The sequence below is a fragment of the Pinus tabuliformis genome, chromosome 1_1 (genome assembly GCF_031772625.1).
Source record: "Pinus tabuliformis cultivar Carrire ecotype Pingquan chromosome 1_1, CPIR1, whole genome shotgun sequence".
NCBI lineage: Eukaryota > Viridiplantae > Streptophyta > Pinopsida > Pinales > Pinaceae > Pinus > Pinus tabuliformis.
Window position 1 is genome coordinate 723,571,911 of NC_142297.1, and position 15,807 is coordinate 723,587,717.

Here is a 15,807-nt window from a genome sequence, read left to right on the forward strand (position 1 = left end):
TCCAAGGCATTTGACAAACTAAGTTGGAATTATATACATCATATGCTAAAAGCTTTTGGTTTCTGCTCCTCTTGGGTCCGATGGATCATGAGCCTAATTACTTCCACTCATTTTTCAATCCTTGTGAATGGCATTCCCTCCCGCCCTTTCAAACCCTCCAGGGGTATCCGGCAAGGGGATCCCCTATCCCCCTTTCTCTTTGTTCTTATGGCTGAAGGGTTAGGGCGTCACATTAAACAGGCCCTCCATTCTCATCAGATCAAAGGCATCTCCGTGCACAACTCTTCAGCCACCTCTCATCAGCAGTTCGTTGATGATACTATGCTTTTTGGTTATCCCTCTGCTCAAGAAGCCCTCCGTCTTAAATCCCTCCTCCAGGATTTTTCGGAAGCCTCTGGCACGCATATCAACTGCTCTAAATCACAGGTTTTCTTCTTTCATACTCCACCTTCGGTCAAATCTGCTGTAACTCGCATCTTGGGCTTCCCCTCTGCTTCCCTTCCCTCCAAATACCTGGGCGCACCCCTCACGGCATCAGCCATTAAGCAACCCGCATGGCGCTCCCTTCTTGAGAAACTTGATAACCGTCTCAACCTCTGGACATATAGATCTCTTAACTTAGCCAGTCGAGTTGTTCTCATCAAATCGGTCCTGCAGGCAATGCCTCTGTACTTGTTCTCTATTCTAGCCGCGCCAAAGTGGGTTCTAAAAAGCATAAGAAACCTTCAGCGTAATTTTCTATGGAGCAGCTCAGCCACCAATCGCAAATGGGCCCTGGTTAAATGGACCAATGTATGCATGCCCAAAGACAAGGGGGGCATTGGGCTAAGGGACCCTGAGTACAACAATTCTATTATGAATGCCAAGATCTGGTGGCAATGGATCACTAACCCAGATAAGCCCTGGGGCAAAATCTGGACAGCCAAATATGCCGGAAATAGACCTCAAGAAGAACTCATCAGATTCATTCCTACCGAAAAGGGATCTCTAATATGGAATGCCGCCAAACAGCACTATCAGTTAATTCAAAAGCACAGCTTCTGGGAAATCAGGAATGGACGCACTGCAAGATTTTGGACTGATGCCTGGAACCAAATGCCCAAACTCAAAAATGTTCTTCACCCTTCTTTGATACCAGATAGGCAGGAGCAGCAGCAGGAAAAAGTTCACCAATTCTGGTTGCCGGAGATGGAGTATGGTTTTAGAAAATGGAAACAGAGCAACCAAATTCTCAACAGCACAGATGCTCGGAAGGAAGAAGAGCTGAGGATCGAGCTAAGGAAAAGAAGTATAAGGCAGGATAACGGTGGGGATATCCTCAGATGGGGATACCAACCCAAGGGATCCTACACTACCTCAGAAGCCTACAAGGTGATATGCAACTTCCCCACACCTCCAGACCCTTTGTGGAGCAAAATATGGGAGCTCGGACCCTGGCCAAAAATCTCCTACTTTCTCTGGCTGGTAGGACATAAAAAAATACTCACATGGGATAAGCTTAGAAAGCGAAACTTTCATGGCCCCTCGATTTGTCATAACTGCTTTCAAAGTGAAGAAACTCTCCAACACCTCTTGGATACCTGTCCTCTAGCCAATCAACTTTGGGATAAGGTCAGTTTCAGATGCCAAAAAAGATGCAGAGGGGAAAACGACATCATCAACTCCATAAGACAATGGCCAAAGCATCCCTACAAAAGCAAGATCCTCAACCATTTATGGAGTATCATCCCGGGGATCGTCCTATGGAATGTCTGGAAGGAAAGAAATCAACGCATATTCAAAAACAAACGATCTCCTACTGAAGAAACCTGGAGCAGGATACACAGGAACATACAAGAGACGATGGCGCTTCAAGTATGGACTAAGGAAGATCTCCCATCCACAGATAATGAACATAACATTCTAGACAATTGGCAGCTGCAGTTACCTCAAGAAACGCTCAAGAATAGCACACCTAATAGCAACTTCAAGGACATCTGCCATTGGAAAGCCCCCCCTAAAAACTCATATAAGCTGAATTTCGATGGGGCTTCCAAAGGCAATCCAGGAGCAGCTGGATTTGGTGGCATACTGAGGGACCATGAAGGCACTCCTATGCAAATATATTTTGGGAACATGGGGTGGGATACCAATAACTCAGCAGAGTTGGAAGGGCTTTGGCAGGGCCTTCTGCAAGCTTGGAATCTCAATCTTCAACCCCTGATTGTAGAAGGCGACTCCCAGATTCTTATCAACATGGCCACCCGTATACAGAATGGCTCGCAAGCGAGGAAAGTAGCACCCAGTTGGAGACTAGAAGCAAGGCTAAATGACATAGCACAAAAGCTAAGCAACACTAGAGCTATCTCCTTCATACACACTAAAAGAGAAGGCAACAAAATAGCTGACCTCCTAGCCAACATTGGGGTCGAGACTGATCTCCCCCTTCTATTCGGAAGCACGAATATCATTCCTAACAGGCAACAGCTCCAGGAATGTGAAAGCCTGATCCAAGGAGAGGCTGTCTCCCCGGATGCGGGTGTCATCGAGCCAGGATATGGGGAGCCACATGCCCAGCATGTGCCGCCACGTGATGGACAAAGGATTTTAATGCCCCTCGCCGCCGAGACGTTAAGACGGGAGAAGCATAGCGGAATCCTTAATGAGGACGCTGGGAACGATGGCGAGCCTGCAGAGAGCATTCAATGCGGGCAAATTCCAAGGGAATGTCAGCTGGCTTAAGAGGGATGGAATGTTGCTGTTCTGGGCTCAGAGTGCCGAGCAAGCTACTCAGATCTCTGAGGGAAAGTGTTGCGCCATTGATGCTGAGAGCGAAGACATTCATTCGGACGAGGTTTGCTCCCTGCTTGTTTATCCTGGGCTTTGTTTATGTACAGTTGAGCTCTGCCTCGAGTCAATTTGGGGACAACACTCAATTGGGAGTGAACGCAGTAACAACAGGCCCTCAAGCACTGCTCTGGAACAAGCTGAGGGCGTCGTTGAAACCATGGTGCGACTGCGTGAAAGAATGCCGTGTAGAAGAGGTACTGGGCGTGGTGAGTCTTCACGTCCCCCTGCAGCGGATGTCCACCATCACTGCTGCTGCTGCTATTGCTACAGAAGGGCGGGAGCCACACCAATTCCAGCCAGTCAGTTTTTGGAGGCCGGCAGCTCCAATGATGGAGCGCCCATGCTTCCAGCGTTCGGCTCAGTCATTTTTACCCTGGGCAGCTCGCGGGATAATGTTGGCATTAACACACACATCTCAGTTCTTTTTACAAAAGTTCCTGAGGAGAATGAAGAAGGAACGCAACCGGTCCCCGCTGAGGTACTTCCAGAGGGCAATAAGGAGAAACGCCCAGTGGTGCAGCCATCAGATGCAGAGGGTAATTCAGAGAAGGAGCTTCAGCAAGCCCCCACCCGACCTCAAGAGCAAGAGCTGCCGGCCCCCGCGCAGGATCCTATGGCAATGTGGGCAGGCATCCCAGAAGGCCAAGGCTGGTGCAGAATTATTGAGGAAAAACCTGAAGATTAATTCCCAGAGGCACTCTCTGGCATACATTTCTCTCTCTCAGGTCTGGTATAGGTTCGGGGTCTCGGTTGGTATCTGGATTATGCTAAATATCTATGTTTGTATCCTTTCAGTTCTTGTTCATGTTCACGGTTACTATAGTATGGGAAGTAGGCCTAACAAAGTCTGTTATGCGTCTTTTTGTTGGATTGCCCTGCGTGGGCCGTTTTGTTACTACCTGGGAACATCTCTGTGTCATGTGTTTTGGTATAAACTGGAAGTGCTGCCCCTGCGAGGGCGAATTCTGAGTCAAGTACAGCTACCCAAGGTGCCACAGTCGGCCCTGGGCAGCCTGTCTTTTTTAATGTAATGTTTACCTGTATATAATATAATAGATTAGCTAGCTTTGCCGAGAAAAAAAAGGAAAAAAAAACTAGTGTATTTACTCATGGGTGTTCCCACCATGCTTAACTTGACTTCCTCCATAGTGATTTATGAACACTCTAGCTAATATTTTTTTCCAAAATTGCTACTTGCATGATCTTGCACTTCACATTTTTGTTATTCATGTAAATAATCATGTTTCCCCTCATCAACCTTGAACTATTGTTATCTTGATTTTATTTTAATATTACTAGTTAGAGCCTTTCCTTCTATCATTCCATCTCCCTTCACATAGTGTTATCCTCTACCAACTTCTGCTTAGCTTCAGGATAGTAGATGTACTTCTTGAGGGGACACCTCCTCCTAGTCATCTTCAATGTCAATCTATATTATTTGACTTTCCTTTCTATTAAACCCCCTCGAATGTTCCAAGTGTGAAAATAACCTATGTACCTCCTTAATTAACCTTGTTCACATCTTTACAAGTTATACAACTACCTCTTATGATTCACATGCCTCAGTACTATGCCATATTAGCGTCTTTGGATTATATTGAGAATGAAATGAAGATAGCAATGAAAGAAAAAATAATATAAAGATGTTGCAAAAATCATAGTCATATAGTGAAACACAAACACTTCTAATAAATGAACAGCGAAAACATTGCAATATACAAAGCAATACAATGTGGATAGAATGACAGTAGCTTATCTCTAAAAAGAGATGTATCTTCTATGCTTATTTGGAAAAATGTCATAATAAGAGGCTAAAAATATATTTTATAAAGGCCAACAATCCCTATGAGAAAAAAAACCTTAATATGCAAGAATCCTAACCCTAGGACAAATTTAGAATTGAGTGAGAATGTTGAGTTAAAAGAATTTGAGTTGTCCAAAAACAGGGGCACCCTTTCCAAGGCCATAAATTTAGATTATCCTTCTATTTTGTCTTTCTTATCTTACTAAAAAGAAAATTAAAAGTTTGAGTTAGGTACTTGGGGTTGCAGATATTTGGGGTGAAAAAATGTGATTTCTGGGTAGTTTAAGGGGGTATTCCCTAGTTGCACAAGTTAAAATCACAAAAAAGAAAATTAAATAAAATTTTAAATTTAATTTAAGTTAAAACTAAAAGAAATAAAATTAAGTTTAATTTTAAATTTACTTTATAACGAGACGTGCATCTTTGGGGTAACCTAATATCACTATAAAAAGTCACCTAAGTTTCTCATTTATACATACTCATCCTACACTCATCACACACTTGTCACACATATTTCTCTCTCACACATATGGGGTAATCTAAAGAAGAGGCTAAAGTTTCTAAGAAGTTGATTTTTTTATGTGTAATTACTTAATTAGGCCGATAGGCCTTCCTTTGAGTGAGCCTTTTGTCGTCCTTTTGTTTTTAAGCTTGACAGCTGGCGTGTACATTCAGCGAGCAAATTGTTAACATCTGTCGTGCAATTTCTGTTTCTCCTCAACAATTTCGGAGAACTTCCTGTTTTCTTCCACCATATCTGTCTGTTTTCTGCTCTTCTTGTTCTCTTCCACGCCCTGCTGCAATAATCCTGGCCTAAACCTAGCCTGTTATGCAAAAACTCTGATCAGATTGCCACTCTGTTAGTTTTTATCCTTGCAGGTAGGCCGTGCTTTCCCCTCATCTTGGTTTAAATTTTGCTTTTTTGTTTTGAGCGATCGGAGTCATTTCCCCTGGTTCGACTGGCTCTCGGAATCAGACCTGGAACCTTGTCTGGTCTACAAGTATGGCCTCTTGTTTGCCCAGAACGAGCTGGAAACGGAGGATATTGCATCTTTCAACCATGAATTCTTGCAGAGTATGGGGATTGGAATCACAAAGCATAGGTTGGAGATTTTGAAGTTCGCGAAGCGTGACCGGGGAAATCGACTCCGTATGTCTAGAGGCTTGTGTCTTCTTTAAAGAAAACGAAGCGCTGCGTTCGAAGATTTGTTCGCAGTTTTCTCCGCCCGCTACCACCTTCGAAGCCGACTCTGTATGTTTTAGCTTCGAAGGTATTTTGCAGAGGAAATCGCAGCTGTAGGCGCTTGGATGGGTTACCGCCTACTCTGGCTCTCAAAAATGGGGAGGCAATGGTTTTTGGGTGCGGGGATTCCAAGAAGAAGAAGAGGTAGCTTAACCACAGTATTGAAACCAGGGTAAAGCCACCAAGATCAAAGTCTTCTGCTAACTACAGACATGGGTTCGCTAACCAGGGGTTAGAACCCAAGCTCACGAGCAGAGAGAAGAAAGAGCGGAGAGGAGGAGCAAAACTCATTTTTGGATTACTTCCTTAATCTGTCTCAAATCCCTATGGAAAAACATAACTCTTTTTTCTTTGGGCCACCTGGATGAGCACAGATCCGAAAGTGGTGAAGCGGGTATTTAAGGGGGCAGGTTTCCAGGACAATAAGTACTAAGAAAGCCAACTATTTGAAGCCCCTGTCACTCAAACCCATCATATCCTTCTGCTAAAACGGTCTCCAGAAGCATTCAGGCATAAAGTACACACCCAAATGATGACTTGCAGCATATCTATTTCCATTTTACTGACATGGCCTTTTTGGGATTTCAAAGTGTGTTAGTTATGTCTTACTAGCCCTTTATTACTCTTTGCGTAATCTTATTTATAGACATGGGATTTGGACTTATTTGAATTCATGGGTGTGAGGTGATTGTTGAAATATCTGAGGTTTGATTTGCAGATTAACCAGATGGGTTGAGGGATAAAAGGAGATGGCAATGAGACGGTGGGTACTGGGCATCTGAGCTGGGTTGGATTCTTGGTTTTTAGACAATCATGGGAGAATCAAGTGCAGCAGCACCTACTATCACGCCCAAAATCGATACAGCCGTTGGTACCATTGTGTGGGTGAGAAGGAGAAATGGGTCCTGGTGGCCTGGAAGGATTTTGGGTGTAGAGGAGCTATCTACAACTCACTTGATGTCTCCCAGACCAGGAACCCCTGTTAAACTTCTTGGTAGGGATGATTCCAGCGTGTGAGTATCCTATTCTTCACCCTAATCATCTTGCATTTTTCTTACCTTACAAAGAAGCTATCATTGCTGCATATCCATCTATAATTCCAATTTTCAGATGTGGAACTTCTCTAGTTAGATTCCATGTATTTAAAATATAACTTTTGTCCAAAGGCGATGATTCGTACAAGGTTCTATCCTTGTTTTCAGCAATTCATTATTTTTTCTTGGTAGACCTTAAAACGATTTTGAATGGATCAATATTCATCATGTTGCATAGTTGCATAGTATGTTTCTGATTACTGTCATCATGTGACATGGGAAATAATGCACATAAACCAAAATAAACAAAGAAATAGTTACACCCTCATCTGGGATGTATGGCATTGATAAATAATTCTCTTCACAGTATTGTGCTTCGTTTAATAAAACAGCAGTACAAAATGGTACCTCATATTTTGGCAATATTTTTGTATGCAAATCTCACACTACGCTTCCTGTTGTACTCTTTATTTAAATAGTTTTCTGCAGCTCTCACCAACATGGTGAATGCAATTATTAAAGTAATTTTTGTTCAGTGGTGTATTTTTTTCTTGTTGGAAATAATCTAAGCCAGTTTCTTCCTTGTCTTTGTATATTTGTCTGTTATTTTCCTTCACAACTAGCTCATGCCTGACTGATGATTTTTTGGAGTATCCCTCTTAGTTTCCCTGAAATTATTTTCTGGTTGTTCCTACACTAGATTCAAATATATCCACGAAGTGTTTAATAAGATCTACAATTGAAAAATAAGAAGTTGTTGGTCATTTTGGAAGATCGACATTTTCGTGTTGAAATTATATTGAAACTATAATATGAAAGTACTTTGACTAGAACTTGGAATAGCATATTAGAAATGAAAAGTATACGAAAAGTTTCCTCTTCAGCCTAAGATGCTGACATATATTAATGAGAAAAATGTCTGTTGGCATAAAGGAGTTTCTACATAAGCTCTTAATCCATATTCATTTCCTTTTTGATGAGGATGCAGAATTTGCTGGCAATCCCTAGCTTTGTACATGATAATAAGTTGATGATCACAAAGATCTTGGGATCACGAGTAGCTCATTCATAACTGATATAATCAGCTGAGAGTACTCCGCTGAAAACAGTAGCAGCGATCAAGTCAATACACAGTAGAATATAATACTATCACGTGAAGGAAAGAATCAGAAACAGAATAGATGCACATGTCATGAATCTTGCCTATAAGCATCTTCTAACAGGGTTTTGCCAATTCCAAATTATAGATGATTACTATTGCAAGTTAACAACTTCTTTATCAGTTTGTCATGCTAAGATGTCTTTACATAGAGTAGCAATCCTATGGATCTGACTTTGGGTCAATCCTAGTGCAGCTTTCCTGAGGATCTAGGTTTGTAACCATAGACAATGGTTCTATTTTACTACAGATCTGATTACAATAATTTTTTTATAATAATGTATTAAAAGAAAAGAGGGGAGTGTTGTGGCTATATTCGTACAACCCAATACAACATTTTTGTATGCCACTCTTCATCCTATCCTTGGGTTAGGGTTGGGATGATGGGTTGAACTAGCTTTCATTCTTGATTTCCTGTACTTAATAGTGCACAGGCTTTTGAACTCCTTAATAAATTGCTTGTAAATTAAAATACACTGGAAAAACATAGTACATACCTATGCATTTTCCTATGAACCCAAGGTGTTGCCATATTTTGCTAGCAGGGATTGAGATCCCCTAGCTTTATTTTTGTCCGCTTCTTTTTCCCGCAGCACCTTCTCCAACTTTTGTCCTCTTGTAAGTGGTGGAGACTCGAAGAGTTGAAGGATGGGTCTGCTTTTTGTTAGAGAGCTTGCACACAAGATAGGGTCCTTGTAGCTGCCTCTTCCCCTTTTTTGCTTACTTACTTTTCTTTAGCTAGACAGGGAATCTCTTCAACTAGATCTTCCTTTGGCCTCGGCCCTTGCTCCTCCTCATTTTGGGGATCCTTCATGACCTCCTCTATTTCCTCTTTTTGAGTAAATTTTATGAATGCCTTCAGCCCCCTTTTCACCACTTCAATCTAGAATTTTAAAGTAGTTCTTCGCCCTAGGACTAGGGGCTTTGCTCTAGATTGGATGAAGCAAGGGTTGGTTTCTCTTTTTCCTATTCACTATTTGCATGCGTAGCACTGATTGTGAGGGATGCTTTGTTTTACAAAAAAGATAGCACCTCCACATGATGTAAAGTCCCAAGCATCAATGGGCTAGTCTTGTGCAACTCAAGAAGGTTAGCCATTGTCACCACAATAGCTCTTCTTTTGTTTTCTGGTCGGCTCTGCTCCAACTCAAGGGGGGCTTCCCTACATGATATTGCTAAGGAAAGCACGGAAAGGATATTAGTAAGGATAGCAAAAATGAAATAAGACATTCAATGTGTTCCTTGTAATATAGATATAAACAAAACATATAAAGAAAAGTAATTGCACAATGATCCAGTCCAAAAAAACAAGGTTTTCCACAAACCAATTAACTCTTCTAGAAAAATGCAACAATTCCAATTTAATAATCCTATCGGCCTCTCTTTGTACCTTTTGGGACAATTGCTAGTGATATTCATATATCATTGAAAGAGATTATCAGATGCAGAAAATTGTGTGTTTATAATTAGCACTTGAAAAATCAAGAGAAATAAGATCTTGCAAGGAAAAATACTTGTTAAATTTTTGGATTGTTACAATCTTTATGTAACAACATATTTACTTTTTACTCCTACCTAAATTTATGCAAAGAATTCCATAAATTATGGTGGACAATAAATTTGTTTAAATAGCATAACATAAAGAATGTAATCCATGTTTATTTTTTACTTCTAAATTTATGCAAAGAATCACATAAATTATGCATGAACAATTTAACAAAGTCAAACACTAGGTGGGTGGATTATAACCTAATTCTAATGGAGTAAAAAACAAATGTTAATGTGCGCAGAAATTTAACCTCGTGGCACTAATGAGTAAATTGTTAAAGAATATGTTTGGGGTGAATAACTACATTGGTCTGCCAGTGGTCATAAAAAAATAACCTAGGAGATTTAAAGGGCATCTCAGAGGATTCTCCCAGGATCGAGCAATGATGTAAGATAGGTCTAAGAAGTTTGGAACATTCTAGTGCAACTTGAATTTGGATCAGTTGGTCGCTTGGATAAGATGAAGTATTCATGATTAATTGATATCATAGAATATTCTTGAACTAAGTTGTAGAAAGCAGAGTAGAAATACTAATATAAGGGCTCATGTTCAGGCCTTGTTGAGAAGTTTTAGGAACAATGTTGAAAGATACTCTAGATCCAAAGGGAGCTAAGGAGAAAGGTTTCCAATTATGTGATTCATAAGGTGTTGATGAAATTCTTAAGGTTTGTAAACCATAGAAGACTATAAGTCTTGGATAAGAAATCCCTAGGGTTTGTGGATAAAACCCTATATCTAGACCTAGATCGACGTTTTAGTTGAATGAAGAAACCCTATCTCATTACTAAAAGGAAAGGAATGCAACATTTTGATGATGGGGAAAAGGAAGAAAGTTTCTAGCTTGATGAGGTTTCAATGCTTCATGCAAGAAAGCAAGAATCAAGAGGGAGTTGAAAATTCCCTACAATCCACAAATTAAATGGACCTCCTAATGAGGGTTGCAGGTACATTGTGAAGGCCGCCAAGGCTCTAGTAGCAGATGAAAGCATCGAGAAGAACGAAGCAAAGTTTATGAAAATATGGTTCTCCCAGGGTGGAGCGAAAACTTAGCTAGATATATTTATGTTCAGAGGGATAAATGTAACAAGACATCTAAAACCATGCCAAATGACTAAAAGAGCTTCTCGGTAGAGTGGAATGATGCAGACTATTGAATATTGAAAGGGTATTTCATGATGATGAGGAGTAGATGGCTCCCAAGGATGTAGATTCAAGTCTTTTGGTACCTGTAGAACATCGTTCAGATCACGAGAAAAATCCAGAAGGGTCCATTGAGCCAGTGGAACCACTTAGGGTCAATGTTCCAGAATCCAAGAAGAGGTTGACATGGATTTGAAGTATATTAAAGGATGTAAAGGGACATACATATCCTCGTGGAACCTTCAGGGAAAAAAAATATCCTAAGAAGTACCCAAGATATGCAGAAGTGATAAGTAACATCATTGATTCTAAGCCATCCAACTATAAGGAGGAAGCAGGCCAACATGTTTGGAAGGATACCATGATGAAAGAATATTAGTCCATCTTGAAGAATGATGTGTAGGAAATTGTGTTGAGACATGAGCGGAAGTCACTGGTGACTTCCAAGTTGATCTACAAATGTTAATGTGTGGGGAGATTTAACCTCGTGGCACTAATGAGTAAAATTTTAAATAATATGTTCGGGGTGAATAACGACATACATCCACCAGTTTTCATAAGAAATTAACCTAAGAGATTTAAAGGGAATCTTAGAGGATTCTCCCAGGATTAAGTAATGATGTAAGATAGGGCCAAGAATTCTGGACCATGCTAGTGCCACTTGAAGTTGGATCAATTGGTAGATTGGATAATATGAAGTATTCATGATTAATTGATAAAATATAATATGGTTGAACTAAGTTGTAGAAAGAAGAATAACAAGACTAAGATAAGGGTTCATGTTCAGGCCTTGTTGCAAGTTTCAGGAACAAAAGTGAAATATACTCTAGAGACAAAGGGAGCTAAGGATAAAGGTTTCCAATGATGTGATTCATAGGGTGTTGATGAAAGTATTAGGTATTATAAACCATAGAAGACGAGAAGTCTTAAATAAGAAAACCCTAGGGTTTGTGGATAAAAACTAAACCTAGATCAATTTTTATGTTGAATGAAGAAACCCTATCTCATGCCTAAAATGAAAGGAACACAACATGTTTATGGTGAGGAAAAGGATGAACATTTCTAGCTTTATGAGATTGCAATGCTTCCTATAATAAATCAAGAATTGAGAGGGAGTTGATAATTCCCTACAATCCTTAGATTAAAAGGACCTCCTAATTAGTGTTTCAGGTACATCATGAAGCCTTCCAAGGTTCTGGTAGCAAATGGAAGCATCGGGAAGAACGAAGAAAATTTTATGACTATAGGAATCTCCTGAGGTGGAGAACAAACTTAGATAGATATTTGTGTTCAAGATGGAGAAATGGAACAAGACATCTAAAACCATGCCAAACGACTAGAAGAGATTCTAGTTCAAAGGGAGCAACCAATTAGGTAGAGTAGAATGATGTAGCCTATTGAATATCAAAAGGGTGTCTCATGATGATGAGGAGAAGAAGGCTCCCAAGGATGTAGATTCAAGTCCTTTGGTACCTGTATAACATCCTTTAGATCATGAGAAAAATCCAGAAGGGTCCATTGAGCCAGTGGAACCACTTAGGGTCAATGTTCCAGAATCCAAGAAGAGGTTGACATGGATTTGAAGTATATTAAAGGATGTAAAGGGACATACCTATCCTTGTGGAACCTGTAGGGAAACAAAACATCCTAAGAAGTACCCAGGATATGCAGAATCGATGAGTAACATCAATAATTCTAAGCCATCCAACTATAAGGAGGCAACAGGTCGACACGTTTGGAAGGATGTCATGATGTAAGAATATAAGTCCATCATGAAGAATGATGTGTAGGAAATTGTGTTGAGACATGAGGGGAAGTCAGTGGTGACTTCCAAGTTGATATACAAGATCTAACATGTAGCACATGGCATCATAGCCTAAGTACAAAGTGAGATTCATGAAAAGTATGTTATCCCATAAAGAGGGAGAAGACTGTGACAAAAATTTGCTCCAGTTGTTAGGTACCTTGGGTTTTTATGAGCTTGTAATCTTGTTGATGACTTATTCTAACATAAAGGAAGCAACAATGGTAAAAATATTTGCTTCCGTGATAGAGGGAGAAACCATAATTACAATAGGAAGCATTACTTTAGTTTCAGAGGAAGATGACCTTAGGATTCAAGATAAAGGATCTAGATTTGATGCATTACTTCCTTGGTCAAGGGAAGTATACTATTGAGATCCTTCAAATGATGAGCTGCAATATTTTCAAACTAGATTCCTAGAGACAGGAGATATATGACAACAATATGCTCTTTGTGAGTGGACCATGCAAGACATCATATGTGGTTTAGTTACTAGGAAATAAAAGTGGTAAAGGGAGTAGCTAGAATTTCCACAATATAATCTATTTCAGTGTCAAAGAGAGCACCCATTAAGGTGACTGGAAATAAATTGTGGTGATGGATATAGTAAACAAATCCATTTGTTTATGATTGTGCCAAGGGATGCGACACAACATGTGTTGAGGTATGGTATGATATAGTTGGATATGGATTGAGATATGTCTCAAATAATGAAGTGCAACTGTTGGGATATACAAATTATAGTTGAGTGGGGAGAGTCAAAAACAGGGAGAACACATCAATATGTTACTTCAGTTTGATATCTATAGGTAGTAGACATCTATCACACTCAACACTATAGAGACTAAGTATATTGCATCTAGTGTGGTGAGTTGTGAAGAATTGTGGCTTCAAAAGTTACTCGTAGGATTGTTTGATGAGGTGCAAGAGATAACCATGATGACAAGTTGAAGCACATTGAGATCAAGTACCATGAAATGGTACAAAAGGGAGTAGTGTGGCTTCGATATTTTTCTCATGATGAATAGGATATTGAAATTCTCACAAAAGCCTCTGTCTCAAGGCGAAGTTTGTATACTTTAGGGACAAGATTGGAGTGATTATGAATGTTTCCCTTAGTTAGAGGGAGCGTTGATGTCGAAGCATCAAGGGAATTCTTTCTCCCTAGTTAAATATTATTGACAGGTAAAGGGTATTGACTAGGGACCATGTAATGTGTCTAGTGAGACTGACCCAGGTAGCATCAAGGCCTAGAGAGTTTCCCTGGTCAGGGGTTACCTAACCATATTGCCAAGGGTTACTTGGTTAGTGGGTTAAGTGAGTGCCTTATAGCATCAGGCAGGTGGTTTACCATTCAATAATGTGTGACAACATGTGGGGATAAGAATTGGCCTAGGGTTTCACCATTGTATTCCCAAGTAATTACTTGGTTGATTGGTGACCCAAGGATTAGTTTTTGTTTTCACTCTGGTCAAGGGGTTACCAGACCATATTGCCAAAGGTTATTTGGCTAGTGGGTGACTAGTTCCTTTATATTATGTTAATGTGGGATGATTTCCACATGGTTCTGGAATTGAACATAACGTGGATGGATTCATCAACATAGCTAAGCTCATTCAATTTTTTCTTAGGATGGATAAATTTTTCAACAAAGAGATAAATTTGAATAAGTTAAAGTGAATACCTCCATACTTAAGAGGGAGTGTTTATTTTTAGGTAGACACGAGAGATGTTCCCTAGCCACACAAGTATGATCACAAGTAGACATGTTGGGCTTGATATTATTATTGATGGATATATGATGAGTATTGGTTGATCTTGTTATTATATGACTCGTTTCTTACCAGACTAGAAGGCCTCGAATGATAGAGGAAGTAGCAGTGGCATGAGGACTTGTTTCCCTAATAGAGGGAGTAGTCAAGCCCTGCTTCAGTGTCAAGGGAGTTGAATAAGAGTTTGAGATGAAGGATAATTGGTTGGGTACATTAATTCTTGGGACTATAAATGTGAAATAATTTGGATGAGATATTCCTAGGTCAAAGGAAGCATATTATTATTATCCTTCAAATATTTGAGATAATGGACAACTAGACCATGGCAACTCCCATTGTAACCAATTTTCAGTGAAGTTGATATTTGAGGAAGTCAAGTTGAATACATCCCTAGATAAGAGGGAGTGTTTATTTTTGGATAGTTGCAGGAGGTATTCCCCAACTACACAAGTTAAAATCAAAAGAAAGAAAATTTAATTTAATTTAAGTAAAAATTAAAAGAAAGAAAAATTAATTTGATTTACAAAGAGACGTGCATCTTTGGGGAAACCTAATATTGCTCTAAAAATTCACTTGAACTTATCGTTTACACACACTCATCCTACACGTGTCACACACTTATAACACACATATTTCTATCTCTCATACATAAACTTGTTGTATGGGGGATGATATTAACTTTTAAAAAATTCAGAAAGGATTATTCTAATGGTTTGAGTAATTGAGAATTGAAGTTGTACCTCGAAAAACCAATATTTAGTTGATTTTATTTGATTAGTTGCATGTGCAAAGTATATAAGAATATATTTAACAAGAATACATACTTTTGGATAATTTCTAATCAACTATGAGAGGGAAATAACTAATGATATTTCCTAAATAGTTACATTGAAGAAGAGTAAACGTAAGTTGTGACTACCTCAACATTATAAATTAAACTGAAATAAGATAAGGAAGATATTTTTCCTAAGATTGAATTTAAACATATTTAATTGAGAAATTGTCGAGTCTTATATAATGAAACATAGTCAATAAATTCGAGAAAGAAAACATGGGAAATATATGTACATGTCATATTATGGTAAACAAGAAAACCTTGTGTGTGAGTCTAAATGGAGAAAGGATTAGATTGTTAATATAAAATAACGAGTGAAGCTTAAGTGTGTGTATCATTATTTTAAATTAACAATTTAATTATTTCTCCATTTAGAAGAAAAAAAGAACCTTACAGAAGAAATATGGATCCATCCCCCAAATTATAACTCACTACTAGAGATGGAGATTAATAAGTTGCAATAAATTTATTTAGAAATTATCAGTATGAGCTTATGATCTATTGGTGAACCTAGTACTTAATTAGTGAATACTATACTTCAAAATAATTATGAGAGATGAATATAGTAATATTGTAAGTTAAACATGTTATACACAGTCCACCTTAACCATAAGTTGAGAAAATGGAAGTATCTGAAA

At 39.2% G+C, this 15,807-nt stretch overlaps 1 protein-coding gene across 1 annotated transcript; it reads left to right on the plus strand.

The window, feature by feature from the left end:
* Positions 1–207: 207 nt before the first annotated feature.
* Positions 208–2,721, plus strand: LOC149215935 (uncharacterized). The gene is made up of 2 exons (XM_089389775.1): positions 208–1,371; positions 1,918–2,721. Exons 1-2 carry the CDS (start codon positions 208–210, stop codon positions 2,719–2,721), a joined length of 1,968 nt encoding a protein of 655 aa, XP_089245901.1.
* The last annotated feature ends 13,086 nt before the right edge of the window (positions 2,722–15,807 follow it).

Bases quoted from the DNA above. Each gene is read 5' to 3' on its own strand.
- LOC149215935 (XM_089389775.1), top strand. From the start codon at position 208: ATGGCTGAAGGGTTAGGGCGTCACATTAAACAGGCCCTCCATTCTCAT. The intron at 1,372-1,917 runs GTGATATGCAAC...GACAATTGGCAG, and splicing joins CTACCTCAGAAGCCTACAAG to CTGCAGTTACCTCAAGAAAC.